Below are 24,594 nucleotides of genomic sequence, written 5' to 3'. Positions count from 1 at the left end.
AAATATCGCTTACACTACCTTTAACTGTGTGCTGTTGTCACGCAACAAAGTATAAAAGGCATAATCTGGCACATTTTGCTGTGACAATTAGTTTAAGAATTGTTTGTAAACTATATTTGCTCTACTTTCTTCAACTCTTTTCCCTTCCATCTCCCTCATCCCTCATTCACTGATATGCGTCTATCCCCTCTCTTCAGGAGATCAAGCCCCAGAGTCACTACAACCATGGCTACAGTGAGAATGTCGGGCGCAAAAACCACGTGGATGACTACAGCACCTGGGATATCGTCAAAGCCACGCAGTGAGTGGATTGTGTTTGTTTGGAAGGAGGTTATGCAGGGTGATTTGATTCCTGACTGGTGTGCAATCTTGATAGCCCTTATTACTTATTAGTCTGTGTAGGGCTTTTGTTGCATAGGTGTGTCTGTGCACTGTGTCCCCTCCCTTTTTTCCGGAAGTGTCGAGCTGTGTAGTGCGATAAGGAAAGTATTTCCTAATAGCAGAACTGGCTCTGATTATTTAAACTTCATCTTTCTGGCACAATGCTCTGTGGTAGACAGTCTAGGTGTGTCCAATACGCTTACTGTTTGGGAGTGCTGTATGATGTGAAGCCAAGAAAATGGCACATCTAGGGGCAGCCATAGCTGAATGGGTAGAGAGGCCTGGCAAAAACAGAACGTCCCATTTTCGATTCCCGGCCCTGGCTCGGCGGCTATGTGTTGAGGTGTCCAGGAGCAACACTTAACTGTGACCCCCTGGGCGCCATCAGCTGGCCGGGACAAAGCTAAATCAGAATTTCCCCTGTGAGATTAATAAGGTCTAAATTTTTCATTCTCATTATTGTTATTATGTAATATGTAGGGCTGAGCAAAATAATCTACAAACACATTATTACATCCGATCTCAGAATATCAATCCTAGGCCATGAGAAATGCGAGAGAGAGGCCAAGAAGAGGGTAAAAAATAAGTTCATACATTGCTTTTTAACACCATTTGAAGTTACTGTACTCCTCGCTGTTTGAAGATACTACATTGAACCGTCCAGGAAGAACATTGTAACAATGACATGTTCTAACAGTTGAGCCTGATTTCAGCTGTGTTTGGTGTGAGACACCATGCTGCGCAACTAAGTATAAATCAGGCTTTACAGTCGCATGTCCTCAACCTTGACATAGTCTTCCAAAATGCATTCAGGTCCATTTGTCCATTGTTGCGTATACGGCCATGAGTTTGTAAGAATCCACTAAAACCTTCCATCGTACACTCTCACATTGTCAACGTTTATTCTCCATAGGCCTGTCGTACGCCAGCTAGAGCTTGGCTGCCAAATGCTTCTCAGTCTCTCCTTAGAGAAGGGTTTTTTGCATCTAGATTGACGACCACACGCCTCCTGCAAGCCAACGTAAAAGGAGAATTGATGCCCATGTTGTGATTCAGTCCTGGGACGTTTTCTGACCGACGGCAGCAGGAACATCAGCCTAAGCTAAATGCCCCAGTCCCCAAATGAATTCAACTCTCCAGTTGATGGGTTTCTTCTGGTGGTGGTGTTTTTGAAACAAACATACTTGCTCTCTGCAAGTGGAAATGACTTACAAGACAAGACAAAGAAAGTCGCATGTGTCATTTATGCCGTTTTGATTCAAGGGTGCAATTATCAACTGTGTGTGCCAAGTCCTAACAGAATGTGTGTGTGAGTAGTGACCTAGCTTTAAGCCATTCTTTATCTGTTTCGCAGGTATGGTATCTTTGAGCGTTGCAGAGAGCTGGTGGAGGCCGGATACGACGTGAGGCAGCCAGACAAAGAGAACGTAACACTCCTGCACTGGGCTGCCATCAACAATAGGATAGACCTGGTCAAGTGAGTCACATCTGTCTCTGTATGGATCAGGAAGCCCATTTCCACCACAGAGGCCTGACTCGCAATTCTGACTTGATCTCAGCTGTCTTTCATTTTCTTTCTCAAAACTTGTTTATCTCACGTTTGTGAGAAAAATAACCCTCAGAACTATGACATATTAAGTCATTTTTGTAAAAGTGTTTTATTTTTATTGAGTGGCAGAAATGGGCCTCCATACTGTATCTTGAAATAATTCCAACATTCATTATTTTGCTCTCTATGCTAAATACATACAACAGATATTGCACACTTTACACATGAAATGTGTGTAATTATTTGCTTGTCTCTGCTATGCTTTTGTTAAATCAAACTGTCACTGTTGTCATCTTAGGTCTCATGGCTCTCTGCTCTTTATGACGTGTGTGTGTGTGTGTGTGTGTGTGTGTGTGTGTGTGTGTGTGTGTGTGTGTGTGTGTGTGTGTGTGTGTGTGTGTGTGTGTGTGTGTGTGTGTGTGTGTGTGTGTGTGTGTGTGTGTGTGTGTGTGTGTGTGTGTGTGTGTGTGTGTGTGTACAGAAGTGTTCAATGTTCTAATAACCTGTATCTGTATCTCGGCTCCTGAGTACTTTTTTTTTCTCAATGAAAAATCTCTGGCATAAAACTGCAAAAAAAAATCTGAAATAATTCTGGCAGGCAATGTGTTAATGAAACATTACTCCACACATGGGAAAAGCTGTGTTTTTAATCTGTATTATACTCCCATTAATGATGAAGTTGTCCTTAGCTCCCAATAACAGAATACACATTGTCAACCTATTACCGTATGTGTTTTATTGTATTAATCATATATATTTGTGCTTCTCATCACAGGTACTACATATCAAAAGGGGCCGTAGTGGATCAACTGGGAGGAGACCTCAACTCCACACCACTGCACTGGGCCACCAGGTAACACACAGGGAGTTGGAACTATGTCTCTATGGAAACGGTGACAGGAACACCTGGACTGAACCCGCCATGACATTCTATCGCCTCATCTGGTGTAAAATGACACAGAGGTCTCAGACAAAAGTTAGATCATTGTAGAATTAGCATAGAATTTGGATGTGCCTTGACCACATTGCAAAACATATTGATATGACATCACATCACGTGGGTCTTTGAAGTTTGAAAACCAGCATCAGAAATACTGTATATTGGAGAATATAGGCAAAGATTTCCCACAAATCAGGTGGCGGCAGACATAAATTGTCCCCAATATTCTTTGCATTTACTTGATAAAGTTGATATTGATCTACATTATATCTTCAGCTTCTTCAAAAATGTACGCCAATGTTCAAGACAAAACTTTACAAAGGGGAAACATGAGTTACATATATATTTTAAACACTATACACTATACTATCAAAAAAGCATGAACACGCATGTATAGAAAAAATGGCGAAGGGGAATGTCAATCGATGCAAGTACAGACAGAAATATGACAACCAACAAAGGTGAACAGATAATGCAGAAACTGTCGACCTCTTCTCTCTCCAGATGTTCAGGTTTGTAATCATGGAGTTATCTTCTTTACTAAATTGAATAGTCTGCTTTTGGCTTCTTGTTCACTTTAAAGTCATAGTCAACCATGGGTATGGCAGAAGGACTGAGTTGATTTTTGTTCTTCCTCTTCTTGTGGTTGCCATGGTGGCTGCTTGAGGAAAAAGCAGCTTTCTTTGCCTTCAGATCCTGCAGGGCTTCCTTGTGACTGGGCTCATTCTCCTGGTTCTGGAGGTCTGGAGAAGTGTTGTTCTCTTTCCGACTGCCCGACTCACGTTTTTTGTTCATAATATGGTCTGGTATACCGCCAAGTGCACAAACCGCTGCAACTGATGTGACAGACGACATGCTGAACAAACGCTCTGCTTCCTTGACTTTCCTATTTCTTCTGTCCGTCTTACTGTTGGAGTTCTTTTGGTTGGTGAGGTATCTGCCCCATCCTCTGAAGGTGTTCCCATACATCTGGGTGTCTTCTAAATAGCTGCCCTCTAATGCATAGATCTTTCCTTCCAATTTCATCAATGTTTCAGCCAGTTCTTGTTTCCTCTTCGCCAGTTCTGCGAGCACCTGACGAGTGTTGGGGATCTTTGGCGGTGTTACGCCATGATGGACCATCCTCTTTGAAAAACAAAACCCTACTACTACAGTACCTGTTATCAGAGTACTTGGGTAGCCAGTTTATGATGTCAGTACTATGACGTCGGTCATCTCCATATTTGGGTACAGAACACACACACAGAGATTCCTGAACTGTATTTATAGATGGATGGAAGATGGTTTCAAAGATGGCTCTGTGATTTCTTACATTTTTATTGATGGCCTTCAATATATAAGGGTGCCGAATTTTCCTCTGCAACATTTTGTATACCTCCACTGTATAAAACGAATTGGAAACAAACCGTAACAGGCTGAAGATTCTAATGCAAATCCTGACTCTTACTAATGAATTTCCACTCTGTATATGCAATGTCACAACCTATAAACGCCTAAAGTGGTGTTACTATATAATCTGAAGCTTCTTAAATGAGTGTGAGAGAGCCTAGGCTATTTAAACCCTCCGCTGCACATTATGTGTCTGACTTGTCTGGTAGGTTTTTCTCACCGCTATAACCTAATCCAGTTCAACGAGAGCGAATGGGATTGTAATAGTGTCCCCCAAATAATTTTGAAAATGCAGATCTACAAGCTCAAAAACCTCATATGAGAGTATAAAATAGGGCATTCATTTATGAAAAAACAAATGGATGAAATGCCTGCCTGACAGCGACACTATAGTACTACATAGTACTACACAGACGTTATCTGGTTTTAGATAAGCCTAGCTTTACTTCATTGATATATCTCTTCAAAGGAATTGGACACACATCCTGCCTGAATAATGTTTGCTCTGTATTGTAGTAGTTCTTGGCTGTCATGGGAATGGAGTTAGCCAAGTATGACTATATAGTATATACTCAGGTGTAGGCTGATAAATAATGATAAAATATCATTCCTGTTAGTTTAGTGCTTCTTTGTGATTGAACGTTTGCTTGGCAGTATTTGAAAGACTAGTAGTCAACACTTCCTCGCTGCTACTCTGAGCAAACTAAAACAAAGGTGAATATTTGCAGTTTGTCCCAGGTCAAGTCACCCCAGAGCCCACCCCAGAGCCTTTCTGGTCCCAACAGAAACGGGTGCAGCAGGCACTGAACGAGGCTGTACGATGCTTGAAAATATCAGTTTTTAGAAAACATTTAAAATGAACCACGGCCATATGTATTTTTGACGTTAAGTTGGTTGTTATCTGTTATGTTTCTTGTTATATTTAGTGTCCCTAGCTTCCATTTCCTGGAGACCTTGCCTTGTTCCCACTGTGTATGTGCCATGTGTTACCATAGTGTAATGGCCTGTTTGAAAGGAATGGGTCTCATGAGACCTCCTGCAGTCATCCCCTGGGGGAAAGAAAGCTCTTTCCTACTGCATAATTGATAGATTAAACAGGGGGCATCCACTTGCATCCGGTTACACACACACACACACACACACACACACACACACACACACACACACACACACACACACACACACACACACACACAGAGGACCCACGCACACACACACAACCCACACAGGACTGTCATGTCAGCCACCCTACCTGCAAACAGACCGTTACAGACCTGGGCCATGTTTCAGACGAGTCCGATCTTTTTCTGAATTACATTGATATTATTTGTCATCTGTATTTTTTATTATACAGATTTTATACATCAGCGTAGTCTATTATTGGATGTGATTGCTTTGTATTACACATACACATAATAAAGTGGTTTCCAGATTGACTTTCCCTGACTTTCCATAATGTATCACAGATGCATAGATAGCCAGCTGCTTAGACGTCACTGTGAAACTACTTATGAACATAACGGATGCTTCCCAAGACTTTTGGCCGGCAACCGCTGTAACACAATATTCAGTGTTTGTGCACGACCTAAAAACCACTGAACTGTTTTAATCCTACAGTCATACTGAATACAACTATTTAGGCATGTCACTCAAAAATGTTACCGGCAAGCTACTACATATCAGATGTCACGATTTGTTTGCACCGCTTAGCTTAGCAGGTGGAATGATCCTCAAGTCATTTTAGGAATTTTACTTTTAAGTGCCACTGCCAGCTAGGCGTGCGTATGTACAAGAGTAATTTGTCTATGTCCGTGGCACGTATGTAAGAGTAATTTGTCTTCACAGTAACTGGACCATTATTTTGTGTGTGTGTGTATTTGCATTTAGACAAGGCCACCTATCCATGGTGGTACAGTTACTGAAGTATGGAGCAGACCCGTCACTAATCGATGGAGAGGGATGCAGCTGTGTTCACTTGGCTGCCCAGTTTGGCCACACTTCCATCGTGGCCTACCTCATCGCCAAGGGACAGGTAGGATCTGATTTGAAACCAAGTTTGGTTCCTCAAAGGCGCTGTAAAAACAATCAACAGAAACGGGTATTACATTTGAGGTAGACTCAAATGTAATTCATGGTTCTGGATTGTTTTTTTTCAGTCAACTCTCCACATTTCTGCAATTGTAGAAGTGTTTCTACAAACGACAATTGATCTGTAGTGTCTACTAGGCTCCTCAATACAGTCCTGATGTTATTAGTCGTATTGGCCACCAGGGGGTGCCCTATCACCTTTCACAGACAGATCTATTGACAATGACTGTCTATTGACTGCCTACATACATCACTCCATCATTGATGGTGAATTATTTTTTGCTTGTGTGATGATGGTGTATTTTTATTCCAAATAGGACGTGGACATGATGGATCAAAATGGCATGACTCCTTTGATGTGGGCAGCTTACAGGACACACAGGTATGTGCATAGTCTACAGTATGTACTGTATGTGTGCATGCACACTTACACCATTGAAATTGTGTTTTTATTTAGTTTTCAGTTAACGGGTGGCGGTGGCTCGGGATAGAGCAGTCACCTCCCGCGCATTGTGCCCTTGAGCAAGACATTGAACCTTTAAATTTATACTTAGTTGTGCGCCAGTGTCTCGCACCAAAAATAGCCAATCTACAATCTCACTACGTGTTGTGCTGCAAGTCTGCGACACATTGTGAGCTTGTAGATCTGCTATTTTGGTGCAAGACACGATGAGCAACTCGGGCTTAACTGCAGGGCCGGATTAGCACTATGTGGTGCCCCAGGGCGACCTGAAGTTGAGGTGCCCCCCGCGCGCTTGAAATCGTGCACTCGCGCGAAAAATTGGCGGATTTTGTTAGTTTCTTTTCGGTTTTTGGTTACTTTATTTCGGTTTTAGGGTTAGGGTTATGTTAAGGTTATGTTATTTAATTCTTATTTTTGCCCCCATTGGCTGGTGCCCCAGGGCACTCGCCCCCAACGGCCTATGGGTAATCCGGCCCTGCTTAACTGTAACCCGGGTGCTCCTAATATTTGCAGAAGGCAAATCTTCTTGGCCAATTCAGTGGTTTCCTGTCCCATAAGCAATAATTCAATTAATTTAGATGGTGGCTATTCCCATAAACTATACAAGTTTGCCTGCTTCCCTGCCCTCCCACCATGTGTCTGCAATGCAGTGGAATATACAAAGAGAACTCTGCGGTGCTGACTGCAGCTCACCCCATGACCTCCTCCTGTAAATCAGTCATGATTCATCAACACTGCCTGACATCCTGTGCACAGAGATATATCCTGCTATTCCTACAGTGTCCAGCTGCTTCGTTTGGATTGTCCTCTAGTCTTGCAAGTAAATGTCTTTGATGTCAAACACAGCAAATAAAGGAAGTGCAATGGAAATGCCTGTGTTTTCCACGCAAATGTCCTTGGTATGGAAGTCTTGCTTCGCTGACAGATTTCCTTTTGGCTTGGCGTGTTCACACACGGTCACAACTTCTAGCAATTGGACCGGGGTCCGGATTAGAGCCCCTGGTGTGAATTTGCCCTTAGAGGACAGCAGTGCCTCAGGCTTTTACACAACACTATGATTACCAGCCAGCTTCCACCTAAAGGGCCAGGTGTCTTCTCCCGGGTGTATTGATTATGTGGTTGAGACACACTATGCAGAAGTAAACAAAAGGACATGGGAGGGGGAAAATTACAACTTGTTAGATTGTTACACAAACTCTTGGCTGACAAGCTAATTATCAATCAAATGTTTCCCACTTCTCTAACCCATGTTGTCTGTGTGCCCACTGTCCACAGCGTGGACCCGACGCGGCTGCTGCTGACCTTTAACGTGTCCGTCAACCTGGGGGATAAGTACCACAAGAACACGGCGCTGCATTGGGCCGTGCTGGCCGGCAACACCACAGTCATCAGCCTCCTGCTGGACGCCAATGCCAACGTGGACGCACAGAATATAAAGGTTGGCCTGTGTGGGGGGGTACATACTAACCACTTTCAACCTGGCGTCCCGTCCCAATTTTGGCCATGACATTAAATAGACAGCCTACAAGCTCACAATGCGTTGGACATCAGCTATTTTCACTGCATCATATGACTTAAGTGGCTGACTTTACAGAGAAGAAAACATGACGATGTTGTTGGGTGTTGTTTGTGTAGTAACCATTGAAGAGGGTTAACTGCCATGTACCAATACCTGGAAATGTATCTGAACAGCGTCAAAAAACACAAATCGGTTAACTGAACTTTGGATTTTAGCACGGTAACTACAGTTTCTGTAGAACAGAAGTTGAATGACAATTCATTTATTAGAAAATAGTTCTATGGTCTGAAGTCATCGCCTAATTGCGTTTTCTGTCTTTTGTTATGTGATTTTTTTTTACACAAAGTTTTTACTTCTGTACAAAGGAAAAACACAACGCTTTGACATCTTCTGTCTGATTGCCCTGCTTGATAACCTTAAAGGTCAATCTGTTGTTGGACTAAAACATTATTTGCTGTAGGGGGAGACGCCGCTGGACCTCGCCAAGCAGAGGAAGAATACGTGGATGATGAACCACTTACAGGAAGCACGGCAGGCTAAGGGCTACGACAGCCCCTCCTACCTAAAGAGACTCAAGATGGACAAGGTACATGGAAATATTTAACACACAGTGGCCCCATCAATGGCATAGGTATATACTTACCGAGATGGACGGATATACACTTAACACATTAACCGCCAAGAACGTAGTCCTACGGTCCGTTAAATCCAACTGTTAAGCGCCGAGACCGTAGCCCTACGGGCTGCGGTCTTTTCGCGCATGCGCGGTCCGGGTGCACTTTCGGAATTTTTTTGATCCACTTCCGTTTCCGGTTTGATGACCGGAAATAGAATTATTTGGGATCCGGTTTTGACGATCACGCCCGCTCCCATTCTACAGACGAAACTGAAACTCAATTCTCTTCCTGTAGTTTTTTCTCCTCGCATTTCACTGTTTAACGTAATCCGCTCTAACTACAACATGGATACCCCGTTTGACACGCGATCTTCACTGGGAGATACAGGGAGATCTCGCGGATGTAAACAGACCGTGTAGAGCTCAATCTTAAGGATTTTAACAAGATCTATGGCGACATGAAAAAAAACAACAAAAACACCTTGGCACTGGTGAGTACATTATGAGATTAACCTCTGGCGGTCGATGTGTTAAAGAAGTATAAATACACCCCTTTAGGATGAATACATACCAATACATATCATATATACATACTAATAAGAATAATACCTGTAATCAGGGTCCGAAATGATATTTTTGTCTCACCAGCCAAATGTCTGGTAGATGAAAAATTATACCTGCCATTTTTTTTACCAGACAAAAAGTTAAATGTATATACACAGGCTTTTTTTTGTTGCATATCATACATACTGTACATCTACAACAACACACTAACACTAACACTTTATAGTTGTTACCAGTGGTCAAAGCAGATTGTAATCGTGAATGACCAACAGCAACATAATTCACAAAAGCAGGTCAAGTTAAGCACCGAACCATCAAAGGCGATACAAATGTGTTAAAAGTCACCCGCCAAACAAAGTCTTCTCGGGTGGCTTCCGAACTTACATTCCAAATGAAAAATTTGTTAATTTTGTGTTAATTTTGGACCCTGCCAGTAATGCCTATAGCATTGCAGATTTCTATCTCCTATTCTAAATAAAATACAGTTCTCTTGCCTGAAATCCTAACGAAGAAAACATCTCTATCCCACATCCTCACAAACACAGCATGATGTTGACAGAGTTTAAACCAGACGAGCTAAAACGAGCCCCTCGAGAATAAATTGGTGCTCTCTGGTTGACACAACACAAGCTAACGCTCTATTTACCTTCACATCGGCTCCACAGACTGCTGGTGCTGGCTTGTCTTGGGTAGCAATTAACTAGTGTCCGTCACTGTGTGTGTGTGTGTGTGTGTGTGTGTGTGTGTGTGTGTGTGTGTGTGTGTGTGTGTGTGTGTGTGTGTGTGTGTGTGTGTGTGTGTGTGTGTGTGTGTGTGTGTGTGTGTGTGTGTGTGTGTGTGTGTGTGTGTGTGTGTGTGTGTGTGTGTGTGTGTGTGTGTGTGTGTGTGTGTGTGTGTGTGTGTGTGTGTGTGTGTGTCATACAAAAAGAAAGACCCTGAATGGAAAAACAGGGTCTTAAACTACAAAATGGAGAACAGTCAAGACTGAAAGCAGGAAACTAACATTATGGTGTCTCGAAATTCACCATCTGTCTGTTTAACCTGTCAACTATCTTTTATATTGAATAGAAAAGTATTCCTGGACAAATGTTTGCCTTTTGTGTTGAACTTTTTCTATTTTAGTTTTTCTGTTTATGTATTTGTTAACATGACTTGAATGATTGCTTCAACTGTAACTCAAATAACTGATTGTTTTTACTTTTGTCATAAACACAATGAATCTCATGAATCACGATGTCTCTCAACTCATCATCTGGATGTTATTAGTGGATCAAGGTATATGAATATATCAATATAGATACAGTATATATACAGTATATAGTAATACTCTTATAGATGTCCCCAGTGATCCTTAAATCCATTCCCCACATAGAGATAGTAGCAGTGTTTTGCTACATTATCGACTGTATGCTACTCAGGTATTTAGCAATGCTTCCCAAATGTGGAAGGATAGTCAATAAATGCACACAGCCCACCTGGGTATTATCCATATACAACTAACTTGCTAGCAATTCTCCCAGTGTGTTTTGCCTGTTTATTGTTGCAAAGTAGCATTCACTCACAGCAATGCTGTGCTTCAAACATAGTCTTTATCTCTCTATGCATCCATCCATCCATCTCCTTCCCTGCCCTCTACCCCCCCCCCCCCCACCACCACCACCCCTTGGTCTATGCAGGAGTTCAGACAGAAGGTGATGCTGGGAACTCCCTTCCTGGTAATCTGGTTGGTGGGTTTCATCGCTGACCTGGACATCGACTCCTGGCTGGTTAAGAGCCTCATGTATGCTGGTGTATGGATCTCGGTGCAGTTCCTCTCCAAGTACGTATTTCACTCGAATGCCAAACTCACTAGTCAGTTTCTAAACGTTTCACTCAACTAGAGTCTAGGGCAATCACACATCCTTTGTGACTAAAACTTTGTGGAAACAATTGGAGGGTTAAAAACGTGCTTTGCAGAACCAATCCATAGGCCGGTCCTTCATATTGGGGCGGTGACATCACATGATTAATTTACAAAGCGGTAGGCTTTTGTTTGTTGGGGCTTTGTTGCGGCTGTTCTCTCTGCTGCTAGCTAGATACTTGTTTGCATTTAGAAGTCCCCAGATGTATTGGTAGGTGGAGATCTCTGATCGTCTGGTAAGCGTGACTATCGGAATGTTCAGTGAATACACGCAACCTTAGACCAATCCACAATCCACACCCTTACGTGTGCACTGTGCACACAACAAATGAACATGCAAACTGACACCCTGTTACCACTGCATCTGTTCCTGCTGGTCTGTTGGCCTGCTATACCTCTCTAATGTTTAGCTCTGTAACAGCACCAGCACACATTAACCAACAAAACCAGTATGTGTATATTGACACAGACTGGCATTCATTAGATGGAAAAGTGGTTCTGATTATCAGTGCTGTTGAGTCGAAGCAGAGGCATGTCAGCATGTTACAGTATGGTTGTTTTTTTGTTTTTTTTCCCCCTGTGCTGGTTAGAACAAAGACTTTCTTCTGCAGGCCTCCATGTGTGTTATAGTGGATTGGCCTTGATGTATTGAATACAATTTAGGCTTTTAGCAGATGCTCTTATCCAGAGCGACTTACCAGTGCGAGATCAGAGTAAATGGCGGGAACCCTAGTCATCAAACGACAGGGTAAATAGTCACATAAGTAGAGTGCAAAGGAAAAAAAAGTTTGTGCTTCAAATAAAATGGATTTAAGGGTAAACATCAAACCTAGCTAAAAACATTTGCATTTGTGGTAAAGAAAATATGTATAGCATAAAATATGTGAACAAGTAACCAACATACACATTACTCAGTATGTGATGTCTTATGTTTCGAAGGATGGTCTGTGAATATTCTATTGAGATTCCAGACAGATTGCTGTTTGCTTAAAAATGTCTTTCTCCATTTTCTTCCTCTCCTGTCTGCAGGGCTTTCTTCGACCACTCCATGCACAGTGCCCTCCCGCTGGGCATCTACCTGGCCACCAAGTTCTGGATGTACGTCACCTGGTTCTACTGGTTCTGGAATGATATCCTTTTTTTCACAGAGGCAGCCCCTACTGTCTTATGGTTGGGCTTGTGTGCACAGTAAATACCTCTGCATTCATTTATCCATTTGTAACTCTGAGGGTACAAATGTAACGACATGGACCCATTAGGGTCCATTTGCATACTCGCCGAGTACAATTACGTGTCCTTGTGTGACACTTGGTGGCAAGCATGTTTTAGGAGGTGGTACTTTTTTTTACGCGCTGTATTCTCAGGTTTCACAGTTGTTGTTTTTTTCCACTCGGCAGTGAGTTGTGAAATGCAGGAATAAGCTTGATTGCAGGCATCATAGCTGACTGTCATTTCACTCAATGAGAGGCTTCAGATTTAGGGGAGGAATGTGTCTGTGTGTGTGCGGACAGGAGCCCTCCCACAGGCTATAATTGGCATGTTGGGGTGTCAGTCAAGCTGCATTCTGGTCCCGCCCACCACCTCCTGTGCTGTGTACCGGTCGGTCCTTTGGATCTGATAGACAGGCGTCGTTCCTCCCACATCTGGCATTTTCTGCCTCTTAATTGCACACACTGTGTGTGTGTGTGTGTGTGTGTGTGTGTGTGTGTGTGTGTGTGTGTGTGTGTGTGTGTGTGTGTGTGTGTGTGTGTGTGTGTGTGTGTGTGTGTGTGTGTGTGTGTGTGTGTGTGTGTGTGTGTGTGTGTGTGTGTGTGTGTGTGTGTGTGTGTGTGTGTGTGTGTGTGTGTGTGTGTGTGTGTGTGTGTGTGTGTGTGTGTGTTCTAACTAAAGAGCAGCCACCCAATCCCATCTGGATGTGAGCGTAGGCCGTATCATTGGCTACCTCTGTTTTCAAGTTTAATCTCTTAAACCCATACATCTAGTTTACCGGAGTCCCCCAGGGGTCTATACTAGGCCCACTCCTTATTTAATTATTTTAAGCTAAAATAGCCTATCAATGGGGCTTGTAGATGAATCAGGGTCTGTACAGAGAATGGTAGATCTTTCAAATCTGATTTCTGTCAGTCATGCACATCCCTAATAAGGAGTAACTCTCATTTATAATCTGTGTACACTGTACAGGCTTTGCAGCTAGTGGTGTCTTGAGGCATTATAGCACTTTGTGGTGTCCCATACGTCAAGCGGTGGTTTTGTAACGGCACTATGCAGTACATTTATTCCAGTCTTGTTTGTCCCATTTGTGATCTAAGAACTTGGAACTTTCTACTCCAGTAATAATTTTCATACCACTTTCGCTAGCAAACCTCTGCTATCATCAGCAACAGAGATGCCAGGTCAATGGAGGGACGTGGCTTTAAGTTAAAAGCCAATTACAGTGTCATAAATGAGTATGCATAAAAAGTGGTGAAGTGTTACAAGAGTTATTGGTCAGAGGCGATGAAGAACGTCTCACAATGAAACTATTAATGTCAACCTCTTGTTAGTCATGTTATAAATAGCGTTTTACTGTGAGAGAAACACTAGACCTCACATTAAAAAGAATGCATTAATATTATGCTACTTGTTCCTCTGTGCTTAGTTTGAGCCTGTTGCCCTCATCGAGTACACAGTGTTTGTATGCGTTTAGAATAGCGCGTCGTGAGCAGAAGTCTCTGGTTGAAGTGTAATGAAGCAAGTCGATGAGTTTCTGTTGGCTTCACGATGGCTGCTACTTTTATCGTTTCAGGACAGAAAGTGCTAATAGCTGGACGTTAGAGTATTGTCTGTGACAGACATTAGATTTGACGCTTCATTGCTATTCAAATGGGAGGGGAGAGCACAAACAAAGAAGAAATTAAAATTGTGCCCCTTGTGGAAAGTTGTATTAGTCGAGCCATGAAACGATTGCAAAACTATTGTAATGAGGTTATCTTTTGTCGTCCTTTACATCACTTTATTGCATACCTCTAGGATACCCATGTACGTTGTTCTGACCTACAACACCCATTATTTAGTTTGCATAAGTTATTTGTGCTTTTTGCCTTAAGATTAACCTTGGTAGTTTTATCTGCAGTAATAGGCCGTGGAAGAGTCCTTTAATGACAACACTGTTTTAAGGCAGTGTTGGAAGGCTTAGACTATTTGGAATTCAATTTATTATGTTTGTTTATGTGACTCGCTGCTATCTGCATTGTTTTGAGGAAGTAAATGTGACCCATCTGGTACTCCAGTTAGATTAAACAAACGGCAATAATGTTTATTGCGTTTGCACTTCGCTATCTGTTGTTTATTTCCCACAGGCTTTTCCCCCATTCCATCAGCCGTTTATCTGTTTGCACCTGGATCACTTACCACTGAGTAACAGCGTAATAAGTCTCACCTGTGCACAGGTTCTTCCTCAAATGACAGAGGCTTTCTGGTTGAAAACGGGTTTCTCTAGTTTCCATTACTGCCCCACAGCTATTGCTTACACTCACTTCATTGCTCTGAACATCCCCATTCTATTACCTTCAGTAAAATAAATCATCAAGGGACATATCCCAGTTTGCGCTTACCCTGGCCTGGTTTGATAAACTGTCAGATGGGGCCCTATATTACACTATCCAATCTATTTCAGTTCTCTTGATTGGCTCACAAGAGAAGAGTTTGGGACTAAAGATGCTGTATGTGATATTTATGTGGTAGTGTTGAATAGCTCTATATTCCCATAGGAATCATTGCTATGAAATGTTTGTTCAGTAATAGGGGTCTCCCCATCTCCAATCAGGAGGGAGAACTCAAACAGGACACAGGATAAATAAACAAGTGAAATTGTAAGCGATGATCACTTCAAAATTGAAGCTGATGAATGGTTCTCTCTCCTGATTGGATGAAATTGGTGTCCCACCTGAAGTATTGCCCGGTCCTCAGTGTGTCTTGTGTGGTTTCCCAGGTATGGGTGTGTGAGTGCCAGGCCAGTCCCTAACTGCTATTATAGGCCCATTATCCTCCTCAGGCCTGTGGTTGAATGAAATCAGATCAAGTATCATGGGTGGAGCAAGCAAGCAGTTTAGTTATTTTTCTTTTTCAAGCCCAGACCAGACTTTACCTCAGTTTTCAAGGGAGGAAAAAAAAGCTTAGCTTGTGAAAGCAGTTACAAGCAAAGGGCTTTGACTGTCTTAAAATGGCGAGATTGTGACTTTGATGCAAACAGAGAGTTGGTGCAAACATTAAACCATTTTAGAGAATAAACCCATAAGCATTAAGAAAAGAGCAACTGTTATATGCCTTTTCAGTTAGCTACCACTGTTACTAGACCGTTATGCAACATGCACGACACCCTGGCCATCTCTGTGCAGCCAGACTGATGGATGTGGCTCTGACCCTGTCTCATATAGCATTTTGCTATCTGCTGCCGGGAGCCATCTCATGAAACATCCCTGGCCTCTCATCCATTTAGAAGATGAATGCATGTTGAGGGCACAGATACACACAGCAGGCCCGCTCAAGGATGCATCTAAACCCCATTTCTACGATCGGCTCCATTGATCAACCAGCTCTATCTCAACAGTATCACCAGCTGTTGACGTGGTGGGCGGATCGGGATTTCCACACAGGTCATTTAAGGGTATTTATCTTATTAACTCCCTGCAGTGAAAAAGATAATGTCAACATGCAGGTTTTTTTCTTTTAATGGTGATAATTATGAAGATTTATGGCTTCATTTAGTGCCCTGGATAAGAGCAGTACTTAACTATGTCATCTGTGCTGTCTTAGAGGAGACTGCTCTAGTGAATATGTCAGCAGCAGGAGGGGATGTGATTAATTGTAGACTGCCCTTTGCTAACCTTCATGTAAGTAATTGGAGTGGTTCTTCTCCAACTAACTTATATGAAGGTAGCTTTACAACCAAAGTTCTATTTGAATAGGCATTGGCCTCTAGGCCAATGCCTATTCAAATAGAATAGCCTTATCGTCATTGGCCTAGAGGTGTCCTTTTATGGTTGTGAATTACTGAATTGTCTCTTTTCACAGTGAGTCAGAGTGAGAACAGATCTACTTTCTTCATCAGGTAGAGGGCAGGAGGGTGGAGATGAGTCAGAGTTGCCTAGGCGTTTTAATCTGTTAGTCCAACGTCTAGACTGTTGCTCAGAATACATTTCACTGCTATAAATGCACTTGGAGAGATGCTACACCTGTGTCACATCATCATGCAATGTATAAGCATTGGGATAAATGTTGTCCTTGCACTGTGACCATGACCTTTGACCAATGGGGGAAAGGTCCACTCATCTGCAGTTTAATCCAATTCGGATTTAAACTGTCCCGAGTTATTGCTTTGACAAACTCACAGACATGCCCTGGTAATTACAATACATCAGGTGTAATAAACATGTTAGGTCTATGGTGTTTACCTGGTACCATAGTGGACACCTTTAAAAGCGTGCTGAATGCCGCACCGTGTATGTGCATCCAGTGACGGAAAGGAAATCTCTCAAAGCACCCATGCACCTCTATAAGGACTGTAAATATCAATGAAACCATTACTGAATTTGTGTAAGTGTATTCCACATGCTCAAAATGTTTATAATAAGGGTAAAAAGGGGATACAGGAATATAGATGGAGTACATTTTATTAATAAAAATAGACAAGAGTGTGACACATCTTAAGAGCTACAACCACATCAAACCAGCTTTTCAGTGTGCGACACTCACGAGTAACTGCGTGTCACTCAGGCTTAATGTGAAGTTCCAGGGTTCATGATGTCAAATGTTTAGGGGACACGGGGAAAAAATGGCTGCCTTGTCACGCTCTTATATTGTTCCTTAACCTCATGGCACATCTACCGTTTGCCACCGTCCACGTTCCCTTCCTGATAAACAGCATCTTCCTCTTCTACAATTTCGGCAAATCCTGGAAGTCCGACCCTGGCATCATCAAAGCCTCAGAGGAGCAGAAGAAAAAGGTAACGACACCAGACAGACGCACATCAAGCATGCTCGTCAGGTCCCTTGAAAAGAGGAATTCGTCCGAAGGTATTTTCATTTGTTGGTGCAGTATTGAGCCTGCTGATCTGGCCCGCAGCCCACAGGCATCCACAGTGGCTCTCTCTCCGGCCGCTCTGTCCCTCATTAGCACACTCTGATGTGTATAATAGAGGCTCTGGTTCATAGCAGGGCCTAGGTTCCCCATTGTGTGATTGATGAGCGAGCTAAATTTAGCCACCATCGTTAGCGCCCAGTGTGATACTAAATCCGTCTCTGGACTGGCGATCTGCCGCCGAGGGCCCAGAGGCTCAGGAAAATCTCTCACTGCCTTATGGAGGATTCTGTGCTCTTCTGACCCATACATTTACCCCTGAGGAGAATTTCACCATTGTCTTGGTGTCTCACAGCCTGAGTTCCAGTGTGATTGCTGAGCCAGAAAATCACTACCTCAAAATCTGTGTTTTGGTGCCGCTTCAAAATAACAGGATTTGTAGACGGATCTATTTGATGCTCTGTCAGTTCAACTTCTCTCGTCTCACTCCGTTTGTTATTTTCCACCTCCAGACGATTGTGGAGCTAGCAGAGACAGGCAGCCTGGATCTCAGTATATTCTGCAGTACCTGCTTGGTAAGAAGTCCCTTTTCTTCCTAAAGCAGCTCCTTGGCAGCCAAGGCATTCTATTTCTTTTTACCTTTTCAAAGTATTTACAAGATTGAATTGTTTGCCAAACATTCTAGGAATGAGCAGCAAACCAATGCAGGTGTTCTTAAATAAATGTTACAAATAAATGTTACATGCATTGTGTACTGTTGTGTATTTCCTCTTCATAGATACGGAAACCCATCAGGTCCAAACACTGTGCCGTGTGCAACCGTTGCATCGCCAAGTTTGACCACCACTGTCCATGGGTGGGGAACTGTGTCGGTACGTAACAACATTCCAGTTTCAAACAACACACGCGCGATTCCTAACAATCAGCTGCTTGTAATTTCTGTTAACGGATTTAAAATCTGCTTTTTATGAGTACAAAATTCCAGTTTTAAGAAGCAGCACATGGTCTAAGTTGAAAGGAGCCTCTCTTGTGAATTCATTAACTGGTCTGACACAAGACAGAAGGACAAGTGGAGGGGAGTGGTTGAACTCCGGAGCTGAATTGGCCCAGTCAGTGTTTGAACATGAGCCAAGTAGTAGCCGTTGCCTGTTTATCTGTCCACTGTTGGAGCCTTCAGACAGACAGGCAAGTAGGCATACCAAAGACCGACGTGTGTCTAGACATGGACACATTCTCTGAAATGGACTAGGCAGCAAAGAGGGGGACAATGGGGAAAGGAAGGGGGTGGAGTCCTTTGTGTGTCCTTAATGATTCTGGAATGCCAGGTGGGCAGGATGGCTCTTGTCTTTTAGTGGGGAAGCAGTGTAGACAAACAGCAAGTCATTCCCCATGAAGATCATCTTGTTTTGTTTGCTACTGGGTGGGAATCATTATTCTCAAGCCCCTGAGCAAGGATAAACGTAAGCTCTCCAGTACCAGATCGGAGCACCCCGATCCCCAATTCTTTCAGTGTTTTTTTTATTTTTCTTTCCCTCTCCTGCTTTGATAGAGCAAAGAAAAGAGCAAAACATAATCCATTTAGGTTTTGGAACGCATCAGTATTCCGATAGTCTGTCATATGGTCTCGGATGATGTTGGATATGGGTGTCTGCCTCCTTGCACTGCTAAGCGAGACCAAACGTGTTGACACACTCCTCTGACAGCTTCCTGGCTTTTCCGGTCTCTCCTCCTCTCTTTACTCTCCTCTCATGTCTGTCTTCTGACTCCAGATGGAATGATGCCGAGCAGGTATAGAGAATGGATAACCAGATGAGTCTGGACCATTACTTTTTTTTAATGTACTTTTCTGTTCTTTGTGTCTTTTGTCCACAGGAAGTGGGAACCACCGGTACTTCATGGGATATTTGTTCTTCCTGCTGTGTATGATCTGCTGGATGATGTACGGGTGCATCGCCTGTGAGTGGAACCCCTTTTAGTGTTGTAAACTACTACTACTCATGCTAGATAGCCAGGTCTCCTGTGTGAGTCTGGATGGTTTGAAATATTGGAAAATCTTTTGTTTTCATCAAAAGCTTAAAATAAAATTCCGTCTAGAAATGAAGGAAATAGGGAGAAATATACAATTGTATATTTGAGGAAAGTCTACTATCTATGAATCAGAACTAGTAAATGATTAGGTTAGTTGCTCTTGTGTGTATTCATTCACATCAGAGTGAATCTTGAGTAATACGGAACTGTAAGAAACTTAAAATAAAACTATTACTCTTTATTATAGCTAAATCATTTACCAGACCACCAAAACTAAACCACTAAAACACCAGTATAATTTATTTGTCTTCATCTTTTTTTATTCTCATATTTTCTCCTCTCTCTTCATTCCTCTCTCTCTCTCTCTTTTTCCTCCCTTCCTTTCAAAGACTGGAGGATCCACTGCGCCACCAGCTACGCCAAGGATGGCTTCTGGCTGTACCTGACCCAGATCGCCTCCTGCTCTCCCTGGATGTTCTGGATGTTCCTCAACAGCGTCTTCCACTTTATGTGGGTGGCCGTCCTCATCATGTGCCAGCTGTACCAGGTCTGTATCAGTCTCGGCTCATACCTTCATCCACCCACCCGCCTACAGACATTTTATTTATCATTATCTTTTCTTTAGCGTCGGAGAGAAAGAAAAATTAAGCATTGTGATCGATCACTTTGAATCCTGCAAAGACTAATTGCAGAGCAAATGGTGCCCTCAAGGCAGAGCTTTAATCGCTCCTCAAAAGCTGAGCCTGATCCTGTCCGAACCGCACCTTTCTCCTAACCCTGAACCCGATTACAGCCCGACATTTTTCTTAACAAGTTTCCCTAACTGACAGCAGCAACAGACCTTTTGTGTCCTCATTAAATCTTATATTGTGTAGGGTTGGTTATTCATCAAGAACAGGAGGCATTCTACCCTTTTCCAACTGTCTTTATTTCTGAAAACAACTTGAGCCTGTAAAATATGTGAGAAATGAAGAGGGAGGCACGGAATACGGAATGGAATTCTCTACTATCGCATGTATAGATTCAAAAGTATACCATTATATATTGTATGGGCCATATGATTGCTATATACAGTAGGCCTGGAAATGGGGTAAAATATTGTGGGAAAAGTATGGAAAAGTTTTGAAAAATCATCTGTAAAAATGTGTGAGAGCCCTGAAGAACGATTAAGCCTTTCAATGGCCTTGAGCCAGCCCCAACTTTCTAGTGACATGTTACAGGATGTAACTAAATCCAAGTCTCACAAAGCTTTTTTGAAACATTTTTTCATAAAGATTATGACCTTTCTGTAGTTGAAGCACCTAAAGCCAAAAGTCTTGTTCCCTCTAAATGGAGACCATAGCGTTATCTGCTTGATTTGTACTCCCTGAGTTTTGCCTTGACTTTGGTCTGCCCTTTCACAGATCGCTGGTCTGGGAATCACTACCAATGAGAGGATGAACGCAAGGCGGTACAAGCACTTTAAAGTCACAGCCACATCCATTGAAAGCCCCTTCAAGTAAGTAAGCCAGCAAGAGTGATGTAATATAGTCATATTCAACCATAATGGGATCCTCACGCACAGCAAACGCTATGTACTTAAACATAAAAAGACAGTAAAAAATTAGACCAGCTAGTTTTGGCTCATTTTCTTAAATTTGCTGTTCATCTACAATAATTTCATTGTTATTTTTTTTCGGTCAGCCAGTCAAAAGTGTCCCTTTTGTCTACAGTTTTCTCCCACAAATGAATGCAGTCACAAACATGTCTCTCTCTCTCTCTCTCTCTCTCTCTCTCTCTCTCTCTCTCTCTCTCTCTCTCTCTCTCTCTCTCTGCTCCTCCTGTCCACAGCCACGGGTGCATACGGAATCTCATAGACTTCTTCGAAATCCGCTGCTGTGGTCTGATCCGCCCTGTGCCGACGGACTGGACCACGCAGTACACAATAGAGTACGACCAGACGACTGGCTCGGGATACCAGCTGGTCTAGAGAAGGGGGACCAGGAAAGGTGGAGCAAGGGGAAGCCGAGTGGAGTCCAGAGGGGGAGGAAGAAGAAGAGGAAGAAGGAGAAGAAGAAGGCTTGCCTCTCTCTCTCCCTACCTCCCACCAACCCACCCAACCCCCCTGCCCCCGTGTCCCGCCCTCCCTGCCTGACTGGCGTTCATATCGGAGCGATGCTGTTCTCGGGAGCGCTTGCTTTGTTTGGACCATCTCTCTCCTCACCGATCAAATAGACTGAGAACTCAGCTGGGACTAGCATGCTGTTAGGGGACAACACCACACACACATCCAGTTACCACCACCGCCACCCTATTATACTACTACTACTACTATCACTGCTCTACCACACTCTACCAAGGTCTTGGTTTATAATTACTGTACCGCTGTCGCTACCACCCGATGCCCCCTGCCCTACCCCCCCTGTAGGGGCTGGGCATCGGCTGACCCCTCCTTCCCCCCTTTGTCTCTTCTCCGGTGCCCATTGGACAGTGCAGTGCTGCCAGACACGCATGGGGAGGGGGAAGTGGGGGGGAAAGGGAACGAGGAGACATTTTAGTCCAAAAAGAAAAAGGGATCTTTTATTTGTTCGTTGTACTGGAGCGGCCACTCTGCGAAGAGAACAGCGTGATCAAACGGCAGTATCGTTCATTCTCCCTGGTTTTTTGTTGTTGTTGTTTTTTCTTTTCAGTTTAACCATAATCATGTTTACGGCGTCACTGTCGCTGCAAATCGGTTTTATTTTGGATTAGTTGTGGAAACTGCAGTTCCTGTTGTTATATTGTGATGGTTGGGGAGATGAAGGAGGAGGTTTTTTTTTTTTTACAGTGCGTTCCTAAGTAATATTTAGATAAGGGAACGCCTTTTTAAGGTCTTGTTTTTGCACCGTGATCATTACTTTTTGAGTGGGTAGCCCCCACCCCCTCAAGGGGGGGCCTCTCAAAGACCTGATGAGGATTTGCCAACATTGTTGAACTTGTCAGAGTTGACCTAGCAAGGTGGTCACTTAGATGACACAGAAAAGAGAGGATATCCTACAGAAAATGTGATACAAGTATATTTATTTTAAAGCTATTTATAGATGATATGCGTATGTCCTAGTACCATCTTATTTTTTACATTTTATGCCATTTTAAGCAAGTGGCTTTTTGACCGAGAAACGAATTCAAAGCAATTCTTATAGCTGTTTGACATGGTGCCCTAAGAACTTTTACAGGAAAACCTATATGCAGGTACAGTACATATATTTATTAATATAAAAGTTAGGCTGTAAGAGTAGATGTTAGGAGGAGAACAATCGAGGAGCGAAGAGAAGGAAAGATCATTTCATTTGTGACTTTATTGAAATGGTGTCTTGAGTTTACAAGAAAGGTTCATTCCATGTGTATTCTTTTAAGACTTCTAAAGTCTTTTTTTTTCACTTTATGTCCATTATGTTACTTTTTTGTCCACCTACAACATTGCACTGATCACCTTTTTTCTTTTTCTTTTTGCCGTTTGCTGAAGGGAGGTCAACGCCACTTCAGATTAACTCTTTCATGTTTACAGAGAGAGGAGGGGCCAATCAGACATGCTGTGTATATGTATGTATATATACTGTGTGTGTGTATATGTATGTGTATATATACACGCACACACACACATAGACCCTCCCCTTCCTCTGAGCTCTCATCACTTTATTTCTGGATCCCCCACATAGACTGTAAACAGCAACCAGACATACTGAAGTGTAAAGAATGTGCATCTTGTACATAAAACTGATCAAGCCTTTTGTTTTTTCTGTGAGTGACTTTTTTTTTCAGTGTTAGTTGAAGCTGCTCCTGGAAAAGAAATGTTTTTTTTTTTTTTTTTTCATTCAACCAAAAGGAAAGACGAAAAAAATACGTGATTATAATCCAATTGTATGACTGTAGCTTTTAGTGATGTCCGACACTGCTGTCTATAGGCGTTTTAACCCCCGTACCCCGCCCGACTCGCGAGACAACTCCACTGCATGTGTAATGCTTGGACACTGGGCTGTCGCCATACCGTTGTTCCAACCGTCGCCATCCAAGCTGCCCAGGTGATAGCCCAGCAAGCCACGTGTCTGTATATAGTGAATGTTCAGTATTTGCAAGTACTTTTCTCTGTTCTGTTCATGTCTTCTTTTCCCTCTTCTTTTTTTTTTCATTTCTTTTCTTCATCCAGTGTGTGTTATGTTGAGGCCTCTTTGGTCAGCAGGGCACCAGGCATCATGTCTGGCCCACCTGTGCAAGTGTAATATATTTGAATGTTCCATGCTGGTGAATTCTAGTCATATTGAAGGTTTTTTTCTATGTCATATTGCTGGGTTTGTTATACCACTGGATGTACAAATTGTAAAGCAAAGACACTAGAGAACTAAGGACAGCACAGATTTTTTTTTTTGTTTGGTTTTGTTTTTCTAAAAATTGAAACGTGTTCATGCAATAGTTTTAAGGATAGCATTCAAGAGATGGGGGTATATTATACAATGGTCTCCCAAATGTTTTGGGTCTCGTGTTTGCATCATCAGAAGGGGACAGTGTCTCATTTCACACACAACCCCACCCCCCGCAGCCTTTTTATTCCAAAGGGGCACGGTATATCATTGATGTCACCATGCAACCCATAGATCATCCCGTACGCCTGATTAATACTTAGTTGCGCGGCGTCGCCTCGCACTGGAAATAGCAGAGCCACAAGCTCACGTGTCGCAGTGCGATGCGTTGTGAGCTCGTAGATCTGCTGTTCTGTGTGAGACATGATGCGAACGGCGTATAATTCAAGCGTAACATGAATCTAAAGCCATTTCAGAGAAACCATCACTAGTTCTTCCAGACAGCAATCTAGGTTCATCTCCCTCTCACCCACCCCACCACCATCACACAGCACCATGTGAAAAGCACATGCTCATCTCCAGTGCCTCTCCGTCTACTTCAGGACATCACTGTAACTCTGCTTCAGATGTAAACATATTGGGCATGGATCAATTTTAATGGCTTTAATAATAAAATACATTCAAATGTGAAAATGACGCTTTGTGCACTTGTGATTTCTTCCCCCCCAGACATCTGTAGGAACTTTAGGAAGACATTGTTCAGTGGGTCTTTATTTAGATTTT

The 24,594-nt window shown here is 42.8% G+C and overlaps 2 protein-coding genes across 2 annotated transcripts in view; one reads left to right on the top strand and one right to left on the bottom strand.

The window, feature by feature from the left end:
* zdhhc17 (zDHHC palmitoyltransferase 17) overlaps nucleotides 1-24,507 on the top strand; it is a gene marked incomplete at its 5' end in the record, with an annotated part of 32,971 nt that extends 8,464 nt beyond the window's left edge. Inside the window, 16 exons of the mRNA XM_080421012.1 lie at nucleotides 198-301; nucleotides 1,736-1,858; nucleotides 2,706-2,783; nucleotides 6,147-6,291; nucleotides 6,665-6,729; nucleotides 8,086-8,248; nucleotides 8,790-8,915; nucleotides 11,186-11,328; nucleotides 12,439-12,541; nucleotides 17,271-17,393; nucleotides 17,980-18,042; nucleotides 18,246-18,339; nucleotides 19,340-19,423; nucleotides 19,885-20,042; nucleotides 20,899-20,993; nucleotides 21,326-24,507. Coding sequence (XP_080277138.1) covers nucleotides 198-301; nucleotides 1,736-1,858; nucleotides 2,706-2,783; nucleotides 6,147-6,291; nucleotides 6,665-6,729; nucleotides 8,086-8,248; nucleotides 8,790-8,915; nucleotides 11,186-11,328; nucleotides 12,439-12,541; nucleotides 17,271-17,393; nucleotides 17,980-18,042; nucleotides 18,246-18,339; nucleotides 19,340-19,423; nucleotides 19,885-20,042; nucleotides 20,899-20,993; nucleotides 21,326-21,464 — 1,806 coding nt within the window. The 3' untranslated portion in view covers nucleotides 21,465-24,507. The remainder of the gene's footprint in view (nucleotides 1-197; nucleotides 302-1,735; nucleotides 1,859-2,705; nucleotides 2,784-6,146; nucleotides 6,292-6,664; nucleotides 6,730-8,085; nucleotides 8,249-8,789; nucleotides 8,916-11,185; nucleotides 11,329-12,438; nucleotides 12,542-17,270; nucleotides 17,394-17,979; nucleotides 18,043-18,245; nucleotides 18,340-19,339; nucleotides 19,424-19,884; nucleotides 20,043-20,898; nucleotides 20,994-21,325) is intronic.
* On the bottom strand, nucleotides 3,411-4,015 carry LOC308079173 (chromatin modification-related protein MEAF6-like; the record flags this gene model as incomplete). The annotated part of the gene is made up of 1 exon (XM_080420553.1): nucleotides 3,411-4,015. Exon 1 carries the CDS (start codon nucleotides 3,990-3,992, stop codon nucleotides 3,411-3,413), a length of 582 nt encoding a protein of 193 aa, XP_080276679.1. The 5' UTR covers nucleotides 3,993-4,015.
* Nucleotides 24,508-24,594: the final 87 nt, after the last annotated feature.

Source organism: Gymnoscopelus braueri (assembly GCF_963280865.1).
Source record: "Gymnoscopelus braueri genome assembly, chromosome: 23".
NCBI lineage: Eukaryota > Metazoa > Chordata > Actinopteri > Myctophiformes > Myctophidae > Gymnoscopelus > Gymnoscopelus braueri.
Note: the sequence above shows the minus strand (reverse complement) of the source record. Positions and strands in the feature narration are given on the sequence as shown.